The sequence below is a fragment of the Lactuca serriola genome, chromosome 8, assembly GCF_051521515.1.
Source record: "Lactuca serriola cultivar US96UC23 chromosome 8, Lser_US96UC23_V15, whole genome shotgun sequence".
Classification (NCBI taxonomy): domain Eukaryota; kingdom Viridiplantae; phylum Streptophyta; class Magnoliopsida; order Asterales; family Asteraceae; genus Lactuca; species Lactuca serriola.
This window is the reverse complement of record NC_136415.1, coordinates 144,587,631-144,607,468: the sequence shown is the minus strand read 5'-3', so window position 1 is coordinate 144,607,468 and position 19,838 is coordinate 144,587,631. Positions and strand designations below refer to the sequence as shown.

The window sequence follows — 19,838 nt, the reverse complement described above, 5'->3', positions numbered from 1 at the left end:
AAGGGTTTTTACATATTTTAAGTCTCCATCCAAGGTTGTGATTGATGAGTTAGAACCTGAAACTGTTTCACCAGAGTTTAATAGAAAAAGACCAAGTAAAAGAGAAACGAGTTCTTATAGTAGGAAACTAGATTTGAAAGAACATGTATGTTAGGGAATTTTAGTAACACAATCAAAAGTAATTGGTTTTGATGAAACAATAACATATGATAAGTGTATTGTACCATATAGAATGTCAAATTCTACCCAAGAAAGTCAGGTGATTAATGTTGAAACAAGTAGGAGCAACTTCATTGTAACACCCATAAATTCTGGCTAGGCAATAAAGTTATTATAAGCCATAATAATGACTTTTAAATAAGAGATTGTTTAGGATAAACAATCTTAACCGAGTTATAGTATATGTTGTAAATAGTGAGTCGGAGATAAGTTGCTTATTAGCCTTAGTGATCTAAACGAAAGTTGTAATATTAGGCAAAAGCGAATTTGTGCATACAGGGGACATCCAGATCTGACTTCAATAGAGGAAGTTATGATTTTTCTAAGATTTTAGCGTATCAATGTGCGCACATAAATCGAGTTTTAGATCAGTTGATTTTTAACCAAAACAATCTAAACGAGAATTGAAGGTATCATTAATATGATTCCAAAAATATAAGAACCATCGAAAACGGACGTCGAATGTGAGAGATGTGCATTTTATTCGGGCTTTAATAGGCTACGCCTATGTAAATAAAATGAAGTCAAAACTAGCCAACACAGACTAAAAGAAAGTTGTAGATCTCGTCGAGAGCTTTCCGTGGATATAAAGAACGTAAAAAACGGAGCTTGTATGAAGGAGATGCACAATTTCTAAATTCTGAAAATCGGCACGCGTAGCACGACGTGCGTAGCTTGCATGCGAAGTCAGACACGCTGCTCCAGCCGATGAGTGACACGTGTCAACTAACCGATGGATCGACGTGTTTGAAGTGCACGACGTGTAAATGCATTTTTGGCCCTATAAATAGCCAACAATCCCTCATTTATTCTACACACTCTTACAACCACTCTCTCTCTCTCTCTCTCGATTATCCCTCCTGTAAACCTATTTTTCTTTTGTTTCTAGCCTGAGGCGAAGCCCTGCGAGTAAGAGACCTTGAGTCAGAGTTCTGCCTACTTGGACCCTGGTTCTCATCCATAATCTGTAAGTGAGCTACACTTACTCTGCCCCCGCGTAAATTATTGTTATAATCATATTCGTTGTTATGAACATATAATTAAGATTTATCAGTGATTCCATCCATATATTGATTGATATACTTACAGGAGATGTGTCTAGAATGGTCACATCGGCTTGGTTGTTGGATTTCAGAAAGACTATATGTTGAAATGGTCCTGCCTCCCAAATGTCCTGCCTGGTTGATCCTTATTTGATAGAACTATCAGTATTCATTATAATGATTGATAGGTCAAGATTCTCTCTATTCGCGTAGAATATTAGAATAAGACTTAGTGATAATGATACTAGGTCACGTCAAAGGAAATGTCAGTTGCTAGAAGCGAAGCTCTGTCCAAATTTTGAATCATCACTTTAACAAGTGAGTGCATGGTTACTTTCAAGTTTACACATAGATATAAGTATTCTAAATGTTTAACTGTTGTGTGCACTATCTTTGTTGTGTTTAATGTAGTAGTACAAATATAATTACTACTTGATTTATTGGTATGTTGGACATACTTAATAATATGACTGGGTGGTGAGGGACTGTGCAAAATAATAAATGAGAGGTTATGATAGAGTTGTGTGAAATAGTGGTTTCATGCCTAATCATCTAGGAATTATTGTTGTCCGATGATAAAGATCCTTTAGGAAAGATCCATCAAGATCATCATAATAGGATTAGTAAGTGAGAGTGATGTGAAATAGGGTAATTGGGTTATTTTATTTTGAATGTTGATATTTATATAATTAAAAATTATAATATTATAGGTTGAAAACTTTATATATCTCACTAGGTTTCCCAACCTGACTCACTCAGCTGATTGTATCACAGGTAATTACATATATGATGATATATGTAACCTCTAAGAGATTCAAGGAGATGTAGACCATTAGAATAAAGAGATTTTGTAAGCCTTCGTATAAGTTTATGTTTCTTGTATCGACGATGACATCCCAAGTTTTTAATAAATCAATGAAAACATTCATTCAGGAATATTTTATGGGACAAATTCCGCATTTGTAAATTAAAACTCTGATTTTAAAACAAGCATAAACCGGTTTTTTCTGGCTGTGAAAATGAGGATGTCACAGTTGGTATCAGAGCATTAGTTTAAGCAAACTAGAATTAAAGATTTATTTCTAGATTTAAATAAATTTTTACCCGTAATTCATGCTTTTACATATATTTTAATTTGAAACTTTTTCGTAAATTAAGATAAAATTTTAAAACTTTTCTAGAAAAGTTACCACTATTTAAATGACAAAAAGAAGTTTATTCATATTCACATTCTATGAAATGGAAAGTGTTATGATACAGGAGAATTGTCCCCGTCTTTGCTACTTAAATTGGACACCAGTCTCGATCAATAGAAAGCCATAATTCGAAACAAAAATCTTGACAGCTCGAATCACTACTCCTACTCTTTTCACCTCACTCTCACAATGCTTTTTCCTTTTCCTTTTCCTTGTTCTAACAGTTAGGAAGCCATTAATGATTAATGTCTAGCAGTTGGGCTTCTTAATCCATAAGCCTCAAGCTTCTCAATATACGACATCTTCGCTTTCGTCAAAATTTTCACTGGACTAGAGTTCCCATTCATCATCTCCATTTTCCCTTGATCAAAACCCCACCCCATGGAATCCAACAGATTCATCGAGCTAGGTTTTCCTTTAGGACTATGAACTCCCGTCCAATCCTTCACTCCTCGTATCGCTCGCGGTGATGATATTGAGAGTGCTACAACATCCACTGATTGCTCCTTCTTCATCATCATCGTCTCCATTTCTGGATTTCGTACAACTTCATCTGCATAAAGTACGTCTTCTATACTGTTCATCACTGTGTTCGCCAAACTCTGTAACGCCCTCGAATAGCTCTCGAGTACAGCGTGACCAATATCCTACACATTTCATAATCAGCAAAATCATCGGTTATACTTTATTACAAAAGGGGAGATTAGATATATTAGGGTTTTTGGATTTTGATCATACTTTATTGTACTCGATTTTGCTAATGTCGAGTGATGATTGTGGAAGTCCTGGGAATCTATGTTTCAGGAGGAGTAAAATGGTTTCTGCTCTTTCTTCAAATACTTCTCTTTTTTCTGAACTTACGCTTGAACCCCATGAAGATTTCAACTCTTTTTGATTCATCTTTCTCTTCCATATCACAATTGAAGCTTCTATTCTGTTCTTGAGCTCCATCACATTCTGATCTGATGATGTGTCCATGGAAGCTAGGAATTCTCCAGGATCAAAATACTCATCTGTAATGCTCTTGTAGATCGAATCTCCTAGGCTAGCTTTACCATTCTGTTGTGGAGATAGATAAATTCATAGATTAGGTAACAAATCATGAAGCCTGAAAGAAAGAAATTCTCAAAGATTACCTTGGGGAGAGTTTCGATGTAGGTTTCTGGGATCTCCATTTCTGAAAGAACTTGAGCATTAATGGCCATGGAAGCTTTAAGAACTTGATTGCAACATTCCTTTTGATGCTGCATCCATTTTCTTGTTTCATCTGAAAGACCTCCTTCAGGAACTTTAACACTTGGTAGCCACCATCTATCAAGTCTCTGGACACCTTTTTCAGATTCATCTGCATCCTTTGCCACATACCAGAATTCTTTCTCATCTTTGAAGTTATCTAAACAATCCTGAAATATTTATTTATATTAAACAATAGGGGCATTTTGGAATTTTAAGATGATAAATTTATGTAGGATTCATTACAATGAGCATGGCATCAAGCTTCTTTATGGCGGGGATGTTCATGAGGAGATCTCTTCGTTGTTGTGTGACCATAATCTGCAAAAATAATTATAAAAAAAATAAATAAAATAAGTTGAGGGATATAATTTTTATAAAATATTAAACACACACACAAAAACACCTAAAATACACATAGTTGACCTCCATATTTGATCCATCTTTTGCTTGTTGTTGAGATGGAACGAACTCAACGATGTTGTCTGTAACCGATAGGAGCCAATTAACTTCTTTTCTCCATCTCTTTTTCAAATCTTCGGGCATTGGAGCCAATTTATTTTGTTTTCCAAATACAGAAGCTGCAAAAATAGTCAAAGGGTTTGAGTCAATGTAACTTGTTTTTGTAGAAATAGCCAAAAAAAACCATAATATAAATGAATAAAAATGTATTAATTTGGAATTTAGAAAGAAAATATTACCGGCTAGATTTGTAATTGCATTCGATAGAGCCAAAGCCGATGAAACCCCGTTGCCATGACCCGACATATCTTCTCCCAAAAGCAACTTTGCAAATCTTTCCTTCATTTGTTCTATGTCTACCAAAAATAAATAAAACAAAAATCTTTAACAAATTCATCTCTTCCATCATTCGATGAAAAAAAATAGAAACCGTTGGTCACACACGCTACGACACGACAGGTTGTACTGTGTTTGACATGTATTGGACTGATACTGATGTTAACATGACAGAAATTGCAATTTGGTGTCTCGCCCCAAAAGGTGGGACGTGGACTACACGCTCATCATCTACAAAAGACGTAAATACCCTCGTTATCGAAAACTCACCAGAGTTGGGCCTTTTCTTGACCTCGATATGAGCTTCTTCTGGAACTTGAGCTATATTGCGTTTCGGTTCATCCATGCTTCTTGCTTTTTACAATGTTTATGCAGTTGATATGATCTGATGTTTATGAAAATTTGTGCATATCTATGGCATGATGGATGCTCTGAATCTGTTTGAGCTACTCTTTTGAAAACGAATTTTATCTATAGAAAAGTGAAATAAACCAAGAAAACTGAGAGAGAATTGGAGATTTAACATTTATGAGAAGTTTTGTTTCTTTCTTTGTGATTTTGTTGGTGTATCACGTTTTGTTGGAGGATATAAACGTGGGTGCATGTTTTTTTATTAAAGAATGTACAAAAAGAGTAATATTTTTTGGTCGGTTTTATTGGCTTAGTTCCTTCATGGCTAGCAGAAGGCGGGGGACCCAATATTCAAAGGTCAACTAAACTAACTTCTCTCCCTATTTTTGTTGACATTTTCTCTTTTTGGGATAAAAAGGTTAATATTACACCATAGCTTAACATCAGTTTGCAATTTAAATTGTTAATCGTTCATATGTATCAATATGCAACATGTTTTCTTTCTAATGTTTAATTAATCAGGAGAATTCATATATAACTTTCTTAAACATCACAATATCATGTTTATACAACATAATTACTAAAACATATTACCCTTTATAAACTTTCAATATATTTGATTTGTCGAAATCCTTATTTTTAACATTTTTAAACATTTTATAATCATTTTTAATCTTATTTTTTATCATTTGGTTGTTATACTCATCTTAGGAATCAAGGTTTAATATATCTTGTAGACCCTTCATACACTTTCAAAATATTATATTTACTCAAATTTCTGTTTTTAACAATTTTAATAAGTTAAAAAAAAACTATAAATAGTTAAATAATTAATTCCTACCGAAGCAATTCCACATTCTCGCCGTTTCATCGTTGAAGCTTGAAAGAGGTAGAGACCAATTTTTTTTTTCTTTATTTTCAGTATCGAACCAAATAGTAATTGAGCCAATAGAAAATGTAATTAGACAACTAAAGTGGCTTCCATGTGTGCAACAACTTTTATTGGTTTTATAAAGGATGTTATACTAAGGCCTAAGGACTTTCATGTATTTATTTACATTTAAACAGTATTTTGACATTAAAATCACATATTTATATGTAAAAATACATATTTTACATTGAGATGATGTATTTAAGAATAATACGGTTATAATATAAACAATACATATTTATACATAACAATATAGTTAAAATGTAAAAAACTTGTTTTTATACAAAAAAATGGTTTTTAAATGTAAAAAAAATATATATATTTATACTGTTTCAAATATAAAAAAAATACTTATATGGTTTTCAAATGGAAATGGTCAACAATGAAAGAAATTAGAATGATGTTCGATATAGAAAAAAATAAAGTATCATATTTGAAAAAAAAATAAAATCAAAATTGAAAAATAATGAAAATGTAGTGCCTTTTATGCAATTTTTTTTTTTAATTTTAACACATTATCATGTCACACTAGATAAATAACCAAAAAGTTTTATGTCAATATGTCACTTCACCAAACAGGATCGTTCACTATTAGGATAAAATGAATTTTACAATTGGACAATTTGGATTAAACTTTTTGGTTTGGATTTTTGGATGAGTTTTTAGTAAAACGTAATTATTATTTTGGGTTTTGGATTGGTTACGGTTTATAAATTAAAACCGAATAGTCCAAAAAAACCGAATAAGAGTTTATTATTTATTTATTTATATATATTTGTTTCAAATATACATCATTTAGTTATTTATTAATTTGCTAAATTGTATTTTTGAATAGATTAGAAATAATTATCCAATAAAATACTTCAATGTATACATTTCAAAAGATTTTATCTATAAAATATTGAATTATAATACATTTAATAGTTATTCATACTTTTAATTCTCACCAAACAATTTATTTTAAAGTTGATTAATATTCTGTTATATTTGTTTTTAAATGTTTCGCTTCTTAAAAACCGATTTTGGCTCATATAACAATAACAAGAAGGGGGCGGTGTTGATCTCGTTATGATGTTGTTGATGCCCCTCCACAACAGCCATAACGTTGTTTCTTGTACAAAAAACAATTTTGGCTCATATAACATGTGGTATGACATCGAGAATATAGTATTTTGTAAATGGAAATAGAAACGATGAAAGTGTGTGGAATTGCTTTGGGATATAGTTTTTATAGTTTCAATATATTAAAATTTATTAAAATAATAATATGGATAAATACGATATTTTAAAAATTAAAATTAGATGTATAAAATATTAAAATGATATAATAGTCAGTTGATAAAAATAAAAGAAATAATAAAGATTTAGAATGATTATAAAATGTTTTGAAATGTTAAGAACTGGTCTTTAAAGAAGTAAACCAAAACCGACGAATAAACTTTAAACGACCAATGACCGATATTACTACTAACAAAACAATGACGACGGTTACAATGCTTTTTCTATTAGATACTAGTTGCGCGACCCGTATGTTATACGGGTTGGATAAAATAATAAAAAAAAATTAAATATGAAGGTTTAAACAAAAATTTATTTAAATTTGAAATTTAAAATTTAAAATTTGAATTTAAAAGGAAATATATTAAATACTATATGAATTGTAATATTGTAATTTATTGGTTATTTTCAATTAAGTCAATTATTAATTAAGGTGTAAATATGATGTGTTAATTAAGAAAGATAAGAAAAATGAGAAAATGACAAATGGAAAAAATATTTATTCAAAAATACCACAAAATGACAAGTGTCAAAACTCATGAGAGATTGACATGTAGCAAAAAAACCTTCATTTATTAAGGAGGATATACTTTGTTTTTTGTTTTTAGACTTAAAAATGGATTACATTTTTTTTTTCTTTTTGTAATTCTTAAAATCAAAAGTATATAAATTTTCGGTTTTTTCAAGTTGGTTTCACAAACCATTTTAACAAAACCCGGTTCCAACCGATCCTATTTGATTCCTATCGATTATTAATATTTTTGATTTGAATAGATGCTGCCCAATTTGGCCCCAAACCGATTTAACTTCTACTGACCCAAATCGGATCCAGTTTTGAAAATGGTCCGATTCCAAAAAAACTCTTTGGTTTGTACACCTCTGGCTTTGAAGAATTAATTGAAGGAATTGATGACGCTTTATCTGTTTATCAACACATAATAATAATAATGTGGAGCCAATTTTGCTAGTCTAAATCTGAACATTTTAAAAGAAATTTTAAAGACTTATAACTTATTTGTGTATGATAAGGCTAATATTATGGACATAACTGACAAATGGGTTAGATTAGATGGGTCATTTAGTTCTAATGTTCGTAAAACAAAGACAATATCACAATTACATTTTACGAACTTTAAAATTGGGCCTTAAACCGGAGACTTAACGGTTTGTGACTGTATGAGACTATGAGTAGTGGTGAGACTTAAAGTTTGGGTACTAAATCTGACTTGAAGCAATAGTACAGGGATACGATTTGTAACTTTTGGGGTAAATAGCTGGAATCATATGATTAGGTACAGCTCATTGACCACCGGCCCCTCATAAAACATCACCCATCAAAGATTGTGCCTAAATTACATGACACAGTATCTATATATATTTTAGGGTTTAAATAACCATTTTTAATCGACACCTTTGCTTCTTACTCTTCCTCACAAATCACAAACAACAAACCCTCTGATTCTTCGCGACTACTACCTTGGTTTAGATTCACCTGATTCCAATTCAGATTTCAGTGTGTATGTGGGTGTATACAGTATAGCACCCACATACAAAAAAAAGTTACAGATTTTGTAATTTGAAGCAAAGTTTTAGAGTGAGAAAGTAATGGGGGACGAAAAGTTACCGATTAGCCGAGAGAAAGATCGGGAGCTTCTTATACCCGTCGCTAACACCGTCGATGACGCTGCCGCCGCTTCTTCAAAACCCTCTTCTTCTTCAACTTCATCATCTCATACCGCTGGTCGTGAGGTCTCTCTCTAACTGGTTTTAATATTTCTATGTATTTGGCTTAATTTTGTTTATGGAACTTTAGGATTTTAGATGATTGTGATGGGGTTTTGGTGGAATCAGTTGTATGATATATATAATTCGCAATTCTGTTTTAAGTTGACTAAATCAGTCATTGGTTTTTGAAACTTCTGAAAGTGCCCTAATTAGGTCTTTAGATTTGGGGTATCTATGTCATTGATTAACCAAATTGGCCATTTTCACACTGAATCTGGCACTCAATAAGCATGAATAAGAAATAATTTGTTCATAACTTCATGCTCCCACCTTGTTTGTAGAGAAAATGGTACATCAAATCCGCATGTTGACACAAACCTAAAATCAAGTACTAACTTAGTTTTCAGCTTCAAATAATTATCATAAACTTCTTTAAATCCACTATAATAATGCCTATATAAATCATAAAACACTATAAACAAACTTGTTTGATTTACATTTACACACACTATTACTTTTATGTAGACTTTCGGCAAAGTTATCAGGAGCTGGGCATCTAAAAAGTTTATGACAGGATGGTAAGAAACTAAGCACAAGTATCCTTTTTCAATTCAGACATTTTTTTTTCCACTCATTTATTGTTTTCTTTTAACCCTTTTTATAGTGTCATTTTATTACCAATGGCTATTACTTTCTACATTACATGGTGGTTTATACATTTTGTTGATGGATTCTTCTCTCCAATCTATGATCATCTTGGCATAAACATATTCGGTAAGTCACTCGATGATAACATATTCCAAAGATTTATCTCTATCATTCATATCTTCCTAACATAATTACAAATTTATATTTTCACAGGTTTAGGGTTTATAACCTCAATAACATTCATATTTCTAATTGGAGTGTTCATGTCATCATGGTTGGGTGCATCTGTTTTAACCCTTGGAGAATGGTTCATTAAACGCATGCCATTTGTTCGCCACATCTACAATGCATCCAAACAGATCAGTTCAGCCATTTCTCCAGGTAATTTTTTTTATAAATTTTAGGTCAAAATATATAAAAAACACACACACACAATCTTTATTTATTCATATGATATAGATCAAAACACACAAGCATTTAAAGAAGTTGCAATCATTACACATCCTCGAATCGGTGAATATGCATTTGGATTTATTACTTCATCAGTCACTCTTCAGGTATCAACACATTCTTTAATCTAATTATATTTATGATAATACCCAAACTACCCTTGTTCAATAAATGAATTTTTGTGACATAGAATTATTCGGGAGATGAGGAGCTATATACAGTATATGTCCCAACAAATCATCTTTACATTGGGGATGTTTTTTTAGTGAATTCAAAAGAGGTTATCAGACCAAATTTATCTGTTCGTGAAGGAATAGGTAAAAAAATAGCAATGTACTTTCATTTATATATATTTACAGCTCTTTTTATAGTTAGAACATTATTATACTTTTAGGGTTTTAGACTTTGGCCACAAGATTTTTCTATGTTTGCAGGTTTGGTCCTTGTGTAGAAAATAATTTACAAAAACTGTCCTTGTAATTTACAGAAAATGTCCCTGTGCAGTTTTTTTTTTTTACAAAAAAGGTCCATGTGTTTGAAAAATTTAGGTTTGAGACTTTGGCCACAAGATTTTCACGTGTTGGCAGGTTTGGTCCCTATTTAGGAAATAAATTGTAAAAACTGTTCCTGTAATTTACGGAAAAGGTCCTGGTGTGGATATTTTTACAGAAATGGTCCATGTGTTTAAAAGAATTACAAAAATAGTCCCTGTCTAATAGAAAACTGAATAGTAATTTTGTTTTTTTTGGGTATAGAAATTGTGGTGTCAGGGGGGATGTCAATGCCACAGATGATTTCAACAATGGATGCAAGCAGACCTAGAAACTCAGGGGAAATCTCAAGATATTAGATGCCCTTTTATTAATTGTACTCTTCAGATTTAAATGTGGTGTGACGATTTTACCCTTTCCAAAAGATAGTTGACGTTTATTTTTACTTTTTTTGTAAATCTGGAAAAAGGTGGTCGTTGTAGATATTCTTTTTTTTTTTTGAAATGACTTGGGGTGAAGTAAATAGGTAATGCACTTATGCAGTTTTTTTATGAATGTGTTTTGTGATTTTTTTTATATGACGTGGTTATTTACTTATTTAAACTGAAAGTTAAATGATTTTCGTAAAGCTATTCACTCGAATATTTTCGTAACACTAGAATTAATATGGATGTTGCAATATGTACTAAACTAAATTACATGAATATTTCTTTATTTGTATTTTTGGTTGAAAAAAAATGGATTTTTGAAAGTGTGGATTCCTTTTTGGGATAAAAGTTGAAGTTGTATTGATGAATAGATAGAAATTAAAATTGCTTGTGATAAAAATAAATAAATAAAGTTTTCTAAAACCTACATTGAAAGTGTATGTGTAAGGGTAGTTTGATAGTTGTTGACCGAGTCAGATATGTCATGGCATGGTTTAGCTGTGTTTGAAAACCATGTCGTTTGATTACACATGACCGACTAGTGTCTGTTATATTTTGTGATGAATAAAATGTATTTGTTTGATAAAACATTTGAATAAAATTATTGAATAGTTATACAATATATATGCACAATAGACAAAGCTACAAAATTGGTCCTTGTGGTATGCATTTTTTAAGAAAAGGTCCAAAACACTATTGATGATTCTTTTAAGCAAGTTTGTTTGTTGACCATCATCCGATAAAACTAAACACACACATACACACTTAGATCAATTTGATTTTGAAAAGCAAAACAAAAAACATAGCTTGAAGGTAAATGCTTACATATGTGTGTGCTTTGCTTCTACCCCCTCTCTCCTTGATGGAAAACATCACCAAACAAGCCAACATTACACATATACTACCTCTGCGGTGGAGATGCTTGGAGATGTTGAGGATAGTTCTAGGATAAGCTTGTTCGGTTCAAGGTATGGATGGTTCTTTGAATGAGGGTTCCACGAAGTGGGTTTTGGGGGAGAAGAAGTTGTTAAAGCATTATATGTTAATGGGGGATGTCTATTTATATATGGTAGGATTCGTCAGCCTTGCTCGACCATTTTATGTCCATGATCAGCCTTGCTCCACCATCTCACAAGCCGAGAACCAACACTATCGTGAATGTGCATTAATTCCACTCTTGTTATTCATGCAACAACTTTCTAACCAACCATCCTCACAATGCTTCATCATTATCGCCATCAAATACTAGTGTCGATGATAAAGGGTAGATCGATTTTCCCTAGATGGGAACCTAAGCCTTGGGTTAGACAAGTAATCGATGGAACCCTAGCTTCACTGAAAATGAGATAGAATGGGGAAATGGAAAGGAGAGAATGTGGTGTGGGCCCCATATTCATTGTTAATAAAACTTTAAATTAAATAGAAAAAAAACATAAAAAATGTATCATGAGGGCAATTTAGTCTTTTCATTTTTTTGAGGGACCAAAAACAACAAGCAAACTTGCTCAAAATGACCATCAATCCAAAAGTTTAGTGGTTTGGTCATTTTTCCTGAAAAAATACATACCACATGGACCATTTTTGCAGTTTTGTCTACAAAACAAACGTTATACAAAATCCAAATTATACATAAATAATTACAAAGTCTATAAAAACAATGATTATATAGATGAAACAAACAACACCAAACTACTTCTCTAAATGTGATACGGATACATGGAGGTTGATACATAAAGGTCGGAATACATTAAACACCTTGTGATTGGCTTTAAAAGATGGTTCTTCTTACTTTCAAATACTATATGGCATAATCAATACAACACATTTTTACATTAGATTTCAAGCTATATATGTGCAATAATTACAAACGAAGAATGGTCGGTCCACCTCCATTCCCACAATTATCACATGGAATGGGGATTCCCAACTATCATGTAAAATTATAACTATAACATAAAAATAATATTTATTCAAGACATTGAGCTTAATATTTATAAAGAGACACCCTTGCCAACTCGTAGCTGATAACGACTCTCATGATAAAAAGTATAACTAGTTAAAGCTAATTTTAACAACTAAAGAGATCAATAAGTAATTTAACTTCATGAAATTACTTGGTATCATTCAACATTTGAATTTTTAATGGAACATTCAGCTAAAAGAATACATGTAACGAAGAACAAACACATTAACTTTAATAAAGATTGGCATTCATAAAACAAGAGTTGCTATTTTAGAAAATGCATAAACATTAGCATCTAGTTTCAAAAAATACAAAAACATTAGCATCTTATTTCAAAAAATACATGACCATAACATTTAATTTCAGCATATATATAACATATAATATGACTTAAGAAAAAACACACACACAAAATAATGAATGATTGCTTACCGGAGTTGCAGGAAGAAGGTGTTGGTAGAAGAGTGACGGAGGAAGGTGTTGGAGAGGAAGAAAGTAGAGGAGGAAGGCGACGATTGGTCGATTGGTCGATGCAATTGTTTGATGTCGTAACGAATGTAGGTCACTGGCGAATGGTGAAGGACAACGGTGTAGTTGAGCGGGCGAAGGGGTGGCTGAGGAATGTTTATGGTGGACGCTAATGTTTATGGTGGAAGCTCTCGTTTGATCAGTTGAAATATGGACCCAATAATCTTTTGGGAGGACCCAATAAGAGATAAGAGGTCGTTGGACCAAGTAAGAGGATAAATTTGGTGGTATTAACGCTCTTATTGGAACAGATTAGATATAACCTCTTACTAGACCCAGTAAGAGGTAAATCAAACAATCCCTAAGCCTGGAGGTAGTGGTGTCACACTCTTCTTGCTTCCACATAGGTGTTTCATCATTTTTTGCCACAACTCTTAAACATCTTGTCATTTAGGGGGTGGTTTGCGATGTAACAAGTTTTTTTTCTTTTATTTAAATAAACTACTTTATATGAAAACTAAAATTTTCATTAACTTGAAATGGAAATTACAATAAAACTTAAACACTATAAAAAGAAGACACGTGGATAAAAATATGAAACATGAAACATATCAAAATAAACCCTACGTATTATTTATTTTTTTTGCAATCTACTCATTGGCCTTTAACGACAATTTTCTCTCCTCTTCGGGATAGTGACTCACATCTTTCACTAAGAGTTTCATGTCACGGGCTATTTCATTTTCTTTTGCAACACTCAAGTATAAATCCAAAGTAATTTTTAAGTTTTTGAACATGCTCTTCATTTTATTAACATCGCTCGAACTACTTACGACCCATTTACCTTTTTGTTTTGCTTGTTATCTTCCTATTGGACGACTAGGTCTTGGGATGTTAATAGGATTGTCTTCTTTGACGTCTACCCTGGCATGCGCATCCGACGATTGGCTATGGGTGGTTTCAGATGTTTTAGTTCATTCAGAACCACCATATATGATTCCAAAGTTTTTTTATATCACTCCATTTTCTTATGTTTGGGTTGAGGTTGATCGTTTTTGGGATCAAAATCCGTTTCAGGTATGATATGGTGTTGCGATTCGGATTATAAATGGGATGGGGTTTGGTATTGGTTTTGGGATTGGGTTTGGAATTGGGGTTGGGGTGAGTTTGGAATTGAGTTGGGTTTCTTGAATGGGATAAAATCATTTTGGGATTGGAATAGAGGTTGGTATAGGAATTGAGGCTGTGACTAGGATTAGGATTGGAATTAAGCTTGGGTTTGGTTACGATATGGATTGTAGTATGGACCGAAATGGGGATAATGGAAAGTATGGGGTGAAAAATAGGGCGGTTCATTTGAGAATGGTAGAAGATGGACGATGAAGGGTTTGAAGTGGTTGTATTTTGTGTATTCTTATTGTTTCTTCTTGGAGTTTTTAGGTTGGATGAGATTTACACCAAATAAGAAAAATGTTTGAGTAAAATATGGAGAATATTGAAGGTTGATGTGTGATAAACTTTTTGATATGTGTTAGTATTTTTATTGCTTGAATGAAGGTTAAAATTTTGAATTTTGGTTGAAAAAACGGATAATTTTTTGGAAGTGGGTAATTTTTTTGAATTTTGGTAAATTGGGTACACTCTTTCCCATCCTCTAGCCGTTATCAAGAAGGACCGAAGAGCTCAGCATGCTAAACTCACGGCCCGAGGTGCGTCGAGTCCACTTCAGCAATGTTGATGCCAAATTCCATAGCCCAAATGAATAACTTGATATCATCAAACATTTGATCATGTACATTAAGTACAAAGTTGCAATATAAAAAAGATATTTTGTCTTCAAATCGACCTTTGTTTAAAGACAATCAAACAAAGGTAATGTTTGATTATGTAAACTGGATGGAGAAAGAGCAAAAAGTTCTATGTTTTGTTATTTGATAAATTACAAATAATAAAATTGAAAAACGTGTAAATAAAACAAAACAAATAAATAATCAAGTTTTTTGGTAATTCGAGATCGTTTAAGGTCTAATAAAGATATTCATGTACTTTTAGTTTTTATGAAAAATTTGCATGCATCCATGATAATACAGTGGTGAAAACATGTCTTAAAAAACCTCCAAAACTTTGAAAAAAATATATGAAATGATTTTTATACTATATGAAAATCATTTTTTTCTAGGTTTCCTATCCGCTTTCAGCCAGCCAGTTCCAACCTTCCATATGCAGTCGACTTCAAATCAAATTGGTTTCTAACCCCCAAACAGTTTTTATGCATCTTTATATATAAGTGTTTATTAGGTCAACAATGGCCTTTGGTCTATTTACTTCAAATAAGTTTTAATCGACTTGTTATTTAAATGTCACTTGCATAACGCATACAATCTCAATATACTTTGTTACAAGTAACACCACATTTTGCCTTGCAGTATAAATGAATAATTACGTAAATAGACTTTCGATAGAGGACTATTTAGGATAGATAGCCTTTAGGATAGATAGCCTTGATAAAATTTATAATAGCTGTAAAGGCAAACTCGTACATACATAGAACGCCAAAATCTGACTTCGTATAAGAAAGTTATGATTTTTAGAAGTTTCAGCGTAGCAGTGTGCGACACACAAATTGAATTTAAGATCGGTTGATTGTTAACCAAAACAATCTAAACGAGAGTCGAAGATCTCGTGGATACCAATCTATCGATATAAGGAACATCGAGAACATTGTTCGTATGAAAAAGCTATGAATTTCGCAAGAATTCTAACAACCTAAACCGGTCTAAATATGGATGTTAGTTAGAGTAAGAATTAGTTGTTGAGACCTAAAGGAAAGTTGTAGATCTCGTCAAGAAGATTATGTGGATATAAAGAACGTAAAAAAACGTAGCTCGTATGCGAAAGTTATGGTTGTCCGACGATCTGCGAGAAATCGCCTATGTTGATGACGTGGCAGCACCGAAGTGTGCCATATGGCAAGGCCAGCCACTTGCTCCTCCAAGAGACAAGTCAGCATAGAAAGATACGGGTGTGACATGTGGCTCCATAAGAGTGTGACACGTGTCACATTCTAGAAGAAGGGGATGTTGGCTTATCGGATTGTGACATGTGGCGGCGTCTAAGTCGAGCCAACATAGCGGGGATGCATGACACACCTCTTACCATGTGTGGCACATACTGGGTGCAGGGCTATAAATAGTTTTCGAATCCCACTTTGTTTCTCACCCAAATTCCTCCAAAACACTCTCGAACCTCCAGATTTCTTTAGGTCCAATTTTAGGGGTTTTTATTGGTCGGTAGCGGGGTTCTAGTACGTCAGAGGGTCCGATGTGACATCCCCATTTTCTCTGCCAGAAAAGACCATTTTATGCTTATTTTAAAATCATAGTTTTTATTTGTAAATGCGGAATTCGTCCTATAAAATATTCCCGAATGAATGCTTCTCATTGATTTTTTAAAAACTCTGGACGTCACAACTAATACAAGAAGCATAAGCATAAACGAAGAATTATAACAAATATGGTTCCTCAAATGTCTCATTAGATCCAGGCATCATCAATAGTGTACTTTATTACTATTTCTTGTGATACAAAGATACTGAGTGGGTCAAGTTGGGAAACCTATGAGATACACAAGGTTTTCAACCCACAATAATACAATTAATATGTTTAATTATCAAACGATTAACCCAATTACCCAATCCATTTTTATGATCTATTCTTCCATAAGGTTTTATCCTAAGGGTTGTCTTAGTCTTTGTTACTGACAATATTGTTTATAGGGATTTATTTGCTACACGTATCAGTAGGTTATAGTACATTAAATGGACATGAAGTCCATCGTTGTCGGTGTGTATAGGCATGAAGTCCATAGCTGCCAGTGATTATCTAATAGGCACTAAGTCCATAGATGTCAGTGATTATCTAATAGTCACTAAGTCTATAGTTGTCACCAATTATCTAATATGCATGAAGTCCATCGCTACTAATGATTACCTAATAGGCACTAAGTCTATAGCTGCCAGTGATTACCTAGTAGGCACTAAGTCCATAGCTGTCAGTGATTACCTAATAGGCATTAAGTCCATAGCTGTCAGTGATTACCTAATAGGCATTAAGTCCATAGCTGCCAGTGATTACCTAATAGGCACTAAGTCCATAATTTCCAATTCATCTCAATTTATCATCACCTACTTGTCTTTACTTATCTATCATCATCTATTTATCATCTCTTATCTACCCTCTCCTGTCACTATCCAATGTATATTTATAAGCATATAATACTTATATGACTAAATCAATTTAAATATCATCTCCTATTATTTTGTCTAACACATGACATTCTCAACACAAATAATAAGCACATAAGCATGTAATTATCTGGATACTTCATATATATGTGTAAGATGAAAGTAACTATACACTCACTTGACTTAGGTAGGTGACTGGTGATCTGGGCAGAGTTTCGCCTAACACCTTAGATATTTCCCTTGAACGTCACACAAATGTGACTAAGACAAAGTTTTAGTCTAACAATCTTGGTGACTAACAATAGTCTAAATCCTCACTAATCCCAATTTCTACATCAAGATCTATCAAGTAAGTATAAACCATGCAAGACAGTTGGGAGGCAGAATCATTCCGGCATATAGTTTTTCTGAAATCTAACAACCAAGCCAAAGTGACCATTCTAGACACATCTCCCGTAAGTACATCAATCACTATAATGACATGGAATTATTGATAAATCTTATTTATAGGTTCATAATAACGAATATGACTTATAAATATAAATTACACTAAAATAAGGATGAGTGTAATTTAACTTACAGAGATTTCCTAGACAAAAGTTTGAAAACTGCACCGGCAAAGCTTCTACTTACTAAATACTACTACTTTAGGGATAGTTGGGCTTCGCCGCAGACTAGAACTAAGGGAAAATAAGGTAAAATCGAAAGCAACTCGAGAGAGAAGAACTTGGGAGGCGTGGGAAGATAATAAGCCAATATAGGCTATTTATAGGCGATTTTTTTGGGTGTGTGTTAGATGCATTTTATATGCATCTTTTAGCATAATTTCCTACGTATCTCATTATAAAAATCTAACTAATTCCCGATTATTCTTATGTATTTCGTGTTTCATGATTATTATGTAGAATGCTCATACTGCTCACGTTTGTTATGACTTTTCAGGGCTATTTGGAACACATGGATGATTGTGCAAGTTCGGGATGCGTTTGTGGATGCTTAGGAGCGTAATTGGAGTCTAGACCAAGGAAGGATGCCGGGAAATGATCGAGATCTACTTGGAAGGAGGAACGACAAACAAAAAGAGCCAAAAAGCCTCATTTGTGATCGCATGTTTGACCTTACGATTGCAGGTTGGGTCGTAGGTTGCCATCGAGGTTCCAACGAGTCACAAAATTCATCATATGAGAAAAAAGAGAACCTGTGATCGCAGGTTGGTCAAATTGCCTCAAAATAGCAACATACTTCATTAAAGAGTCTCGTGACACATTTTTGGTGATACATGCGATCGCATGTATACCCCTTTGCGATCGTAGGTACATCGTTTTGACAGCTAGACGTATAAATACTGCCCCATACTCTTCCAGTAACCCTAATTGGCGATTCCTGGTGATTCAGAGGCGATTTTCAGAGGTTTTCAAGTGAAGAACGCAGATCTAAAGGAGACGATTCGATTCAAATCCATAGTTTAGTAAGATTTATTGTTTAGATACTATTTCCACTATTTGTAATCCGTTTTTAGCCATGTCAGGCTAAAAACTCAGATTTCAATTTCGCAAGACGTAACTTTTTCATATGATTAATCATTAGGCACTATGTTTGACTATGATTACTGTTTAGTTTGATAAGTTTTGTGTTAAATTGAATGTTTGATGTTGATTTCAGTTTCTGTTGGCCACTTAAATTGTTTGTGATTTATTCTAGTCATCTAATTGTTTAGATCCGTAATTGTCTAGATTAATTAGTAAAAAGTGACAAGTATTAGATTAATTATGAGTTTAGGGCTAACTCTAATATGAACTGATCAAACAAGTTTTAACGCCTCCGAACTTATGAGAGGTATTGAACTTTACTGGGAATTACATTGTGTCTAATGCAACTTTTCTTTGTTAATCAAGAGCCTGTTTGGTTAATTTAGTAAAAAGTTAGGTTTAACTCAAAGATCTTATTTTGATTAAACAATTTTTGTAATATAGGTCATTAGAGCTTGTTAATGAACCTAAGTACCAGTTTGAACAAGTGCATAGTTAAATATTGTGTTGAGGGTTAATTATATGATTAGGGGTGTCAACGCGAAACTAGAATTCTTTTCTTTATTTGAATTTATGTCACTTTAATTTTAGTCATTTTCTTGTCATTTTCGATTTCTAATAGTTTAATTTTCCTAAACAATTCCCCCTTTTATGTTTATCGCATTCATCAAGAATTAGATCACATCTTACGCAAAGAGGTGTAAACATTAGGACGTGTCCCTGAGGATCTGACCCTGCTTACATGTACTACCTGTTAGTGCAATAAAGCAGTTTATTTATTATTTTTATTTGTTTAAATCGTGTACGACAACGGTATTAACAAAGTGGCGTCGTTGTCGGGGAC

The 19,838-nt window shown here is 33.0% G+C and overlaps 2 protein-coding genes across 2 annotated transcripts; one reads left to right on the top strand and one right to left on the bottom strand.

Annotated features, from left to right (window-relative positions):
- Positions 1–2,463: 2,463 nt before the first annotated feature.
- On the bottom strand, positions 2,464–5,009 carry LOC145070737 (rho guanine nucleotide exchange factor 8-like). Its single transcript, XM_079017697.1, has 7 exons — positions 4,760–5,009; positions 4,393–4,509; positions 4,118–4,272; positions 3,938–4,012; positions 3,595–3,861; positions 3,197–3,517; positions 2,464–3,105 (listed from the first exon to the last, which is right to left on the bottom strand). The coding sequence occupies exons 1-7, from the start codon at positions 4,833–4,835 to the stop codon at positions 2,701–2,703; spliced, it is 1,416 nt and encodes a 471-aa protein (XP_078873823.1). The 5' UTR covers positions 4,836–5,009; the 3' UTR covers positions 2,464–2,700.
- Positions 5,010–8,514: 3,505 nt separating this feature from the next.
- LOC145069177 (protein LIKE COV 1-like) lies at positions 8,515–10,914 on the top strand. Its single transcript, XM_079016129.1, has 7 exons — positions 8,515–8,798; positions 9,300–9,352; positions 9,439–9,548; positions 9,636–9,803; positions 9,882–9,979; positions 10,063–10,189; positions 10,628–10,914. Exons 1-7 carry the CDS (start codon positions 8,655–8,657, stop codon positions 10,720–10,722), a joined length of 795 nt encoding a protein of 264 aa, XP_078872255.1. The 5' UTR covers positions 8,515–8,654; the 3' UTR covers positions 10,723–10,914.
- Positions 10,915–19,838: the final 8,924 nt, after the last annotated feature.

Excerpts from the sequence above, each read along its gene's own strand:
- LOC145069177 (XM_079016129.1), top strand. The coding sequence starts at position 8,655 with ATGGGGGACGAAAAGTTACCGATTAGCCGAGAGAAAGATCGGGAGCTT. Across the intron at positions 9,353-9,438 it reads AAAAAGTTTATGACAGGATG|TGTCATTTTATTACCAATGG; the intron begins GTAAGAAACTAA and ends CCCTTTTTATAG. Across the intron at positions 9,804-9,881 it reads CAGTTCAGCCATTTCTCCAG|ATCAAAACACACAAGCATTT; the intron begins GTAATTTTTTTT and ends CATATGATATAG.
- LOC145070737 (XM_079017697.1), bottom strand. The coding sequence starts at position 4,835 with ATGGATGAACCGAAACGCAATATAGCTCAAGTTCCAGAAGAAGCTCAT. Across the intron at positions 3,862-3,937 it reads AGCTTGATGCCATGCTCATT|GATTGTTTAGATAACTTCAA; the intron begins GTAATGAATCCT and ends TAAATATTTCAG. Across the intron at positions 3,106-3,196 it reads GCAAAATCGAGTACAATAAA|GATATTGGTCACGCTGTACT; the intron begins GTATGATCAAAA and ends TGAAATGTGTAG.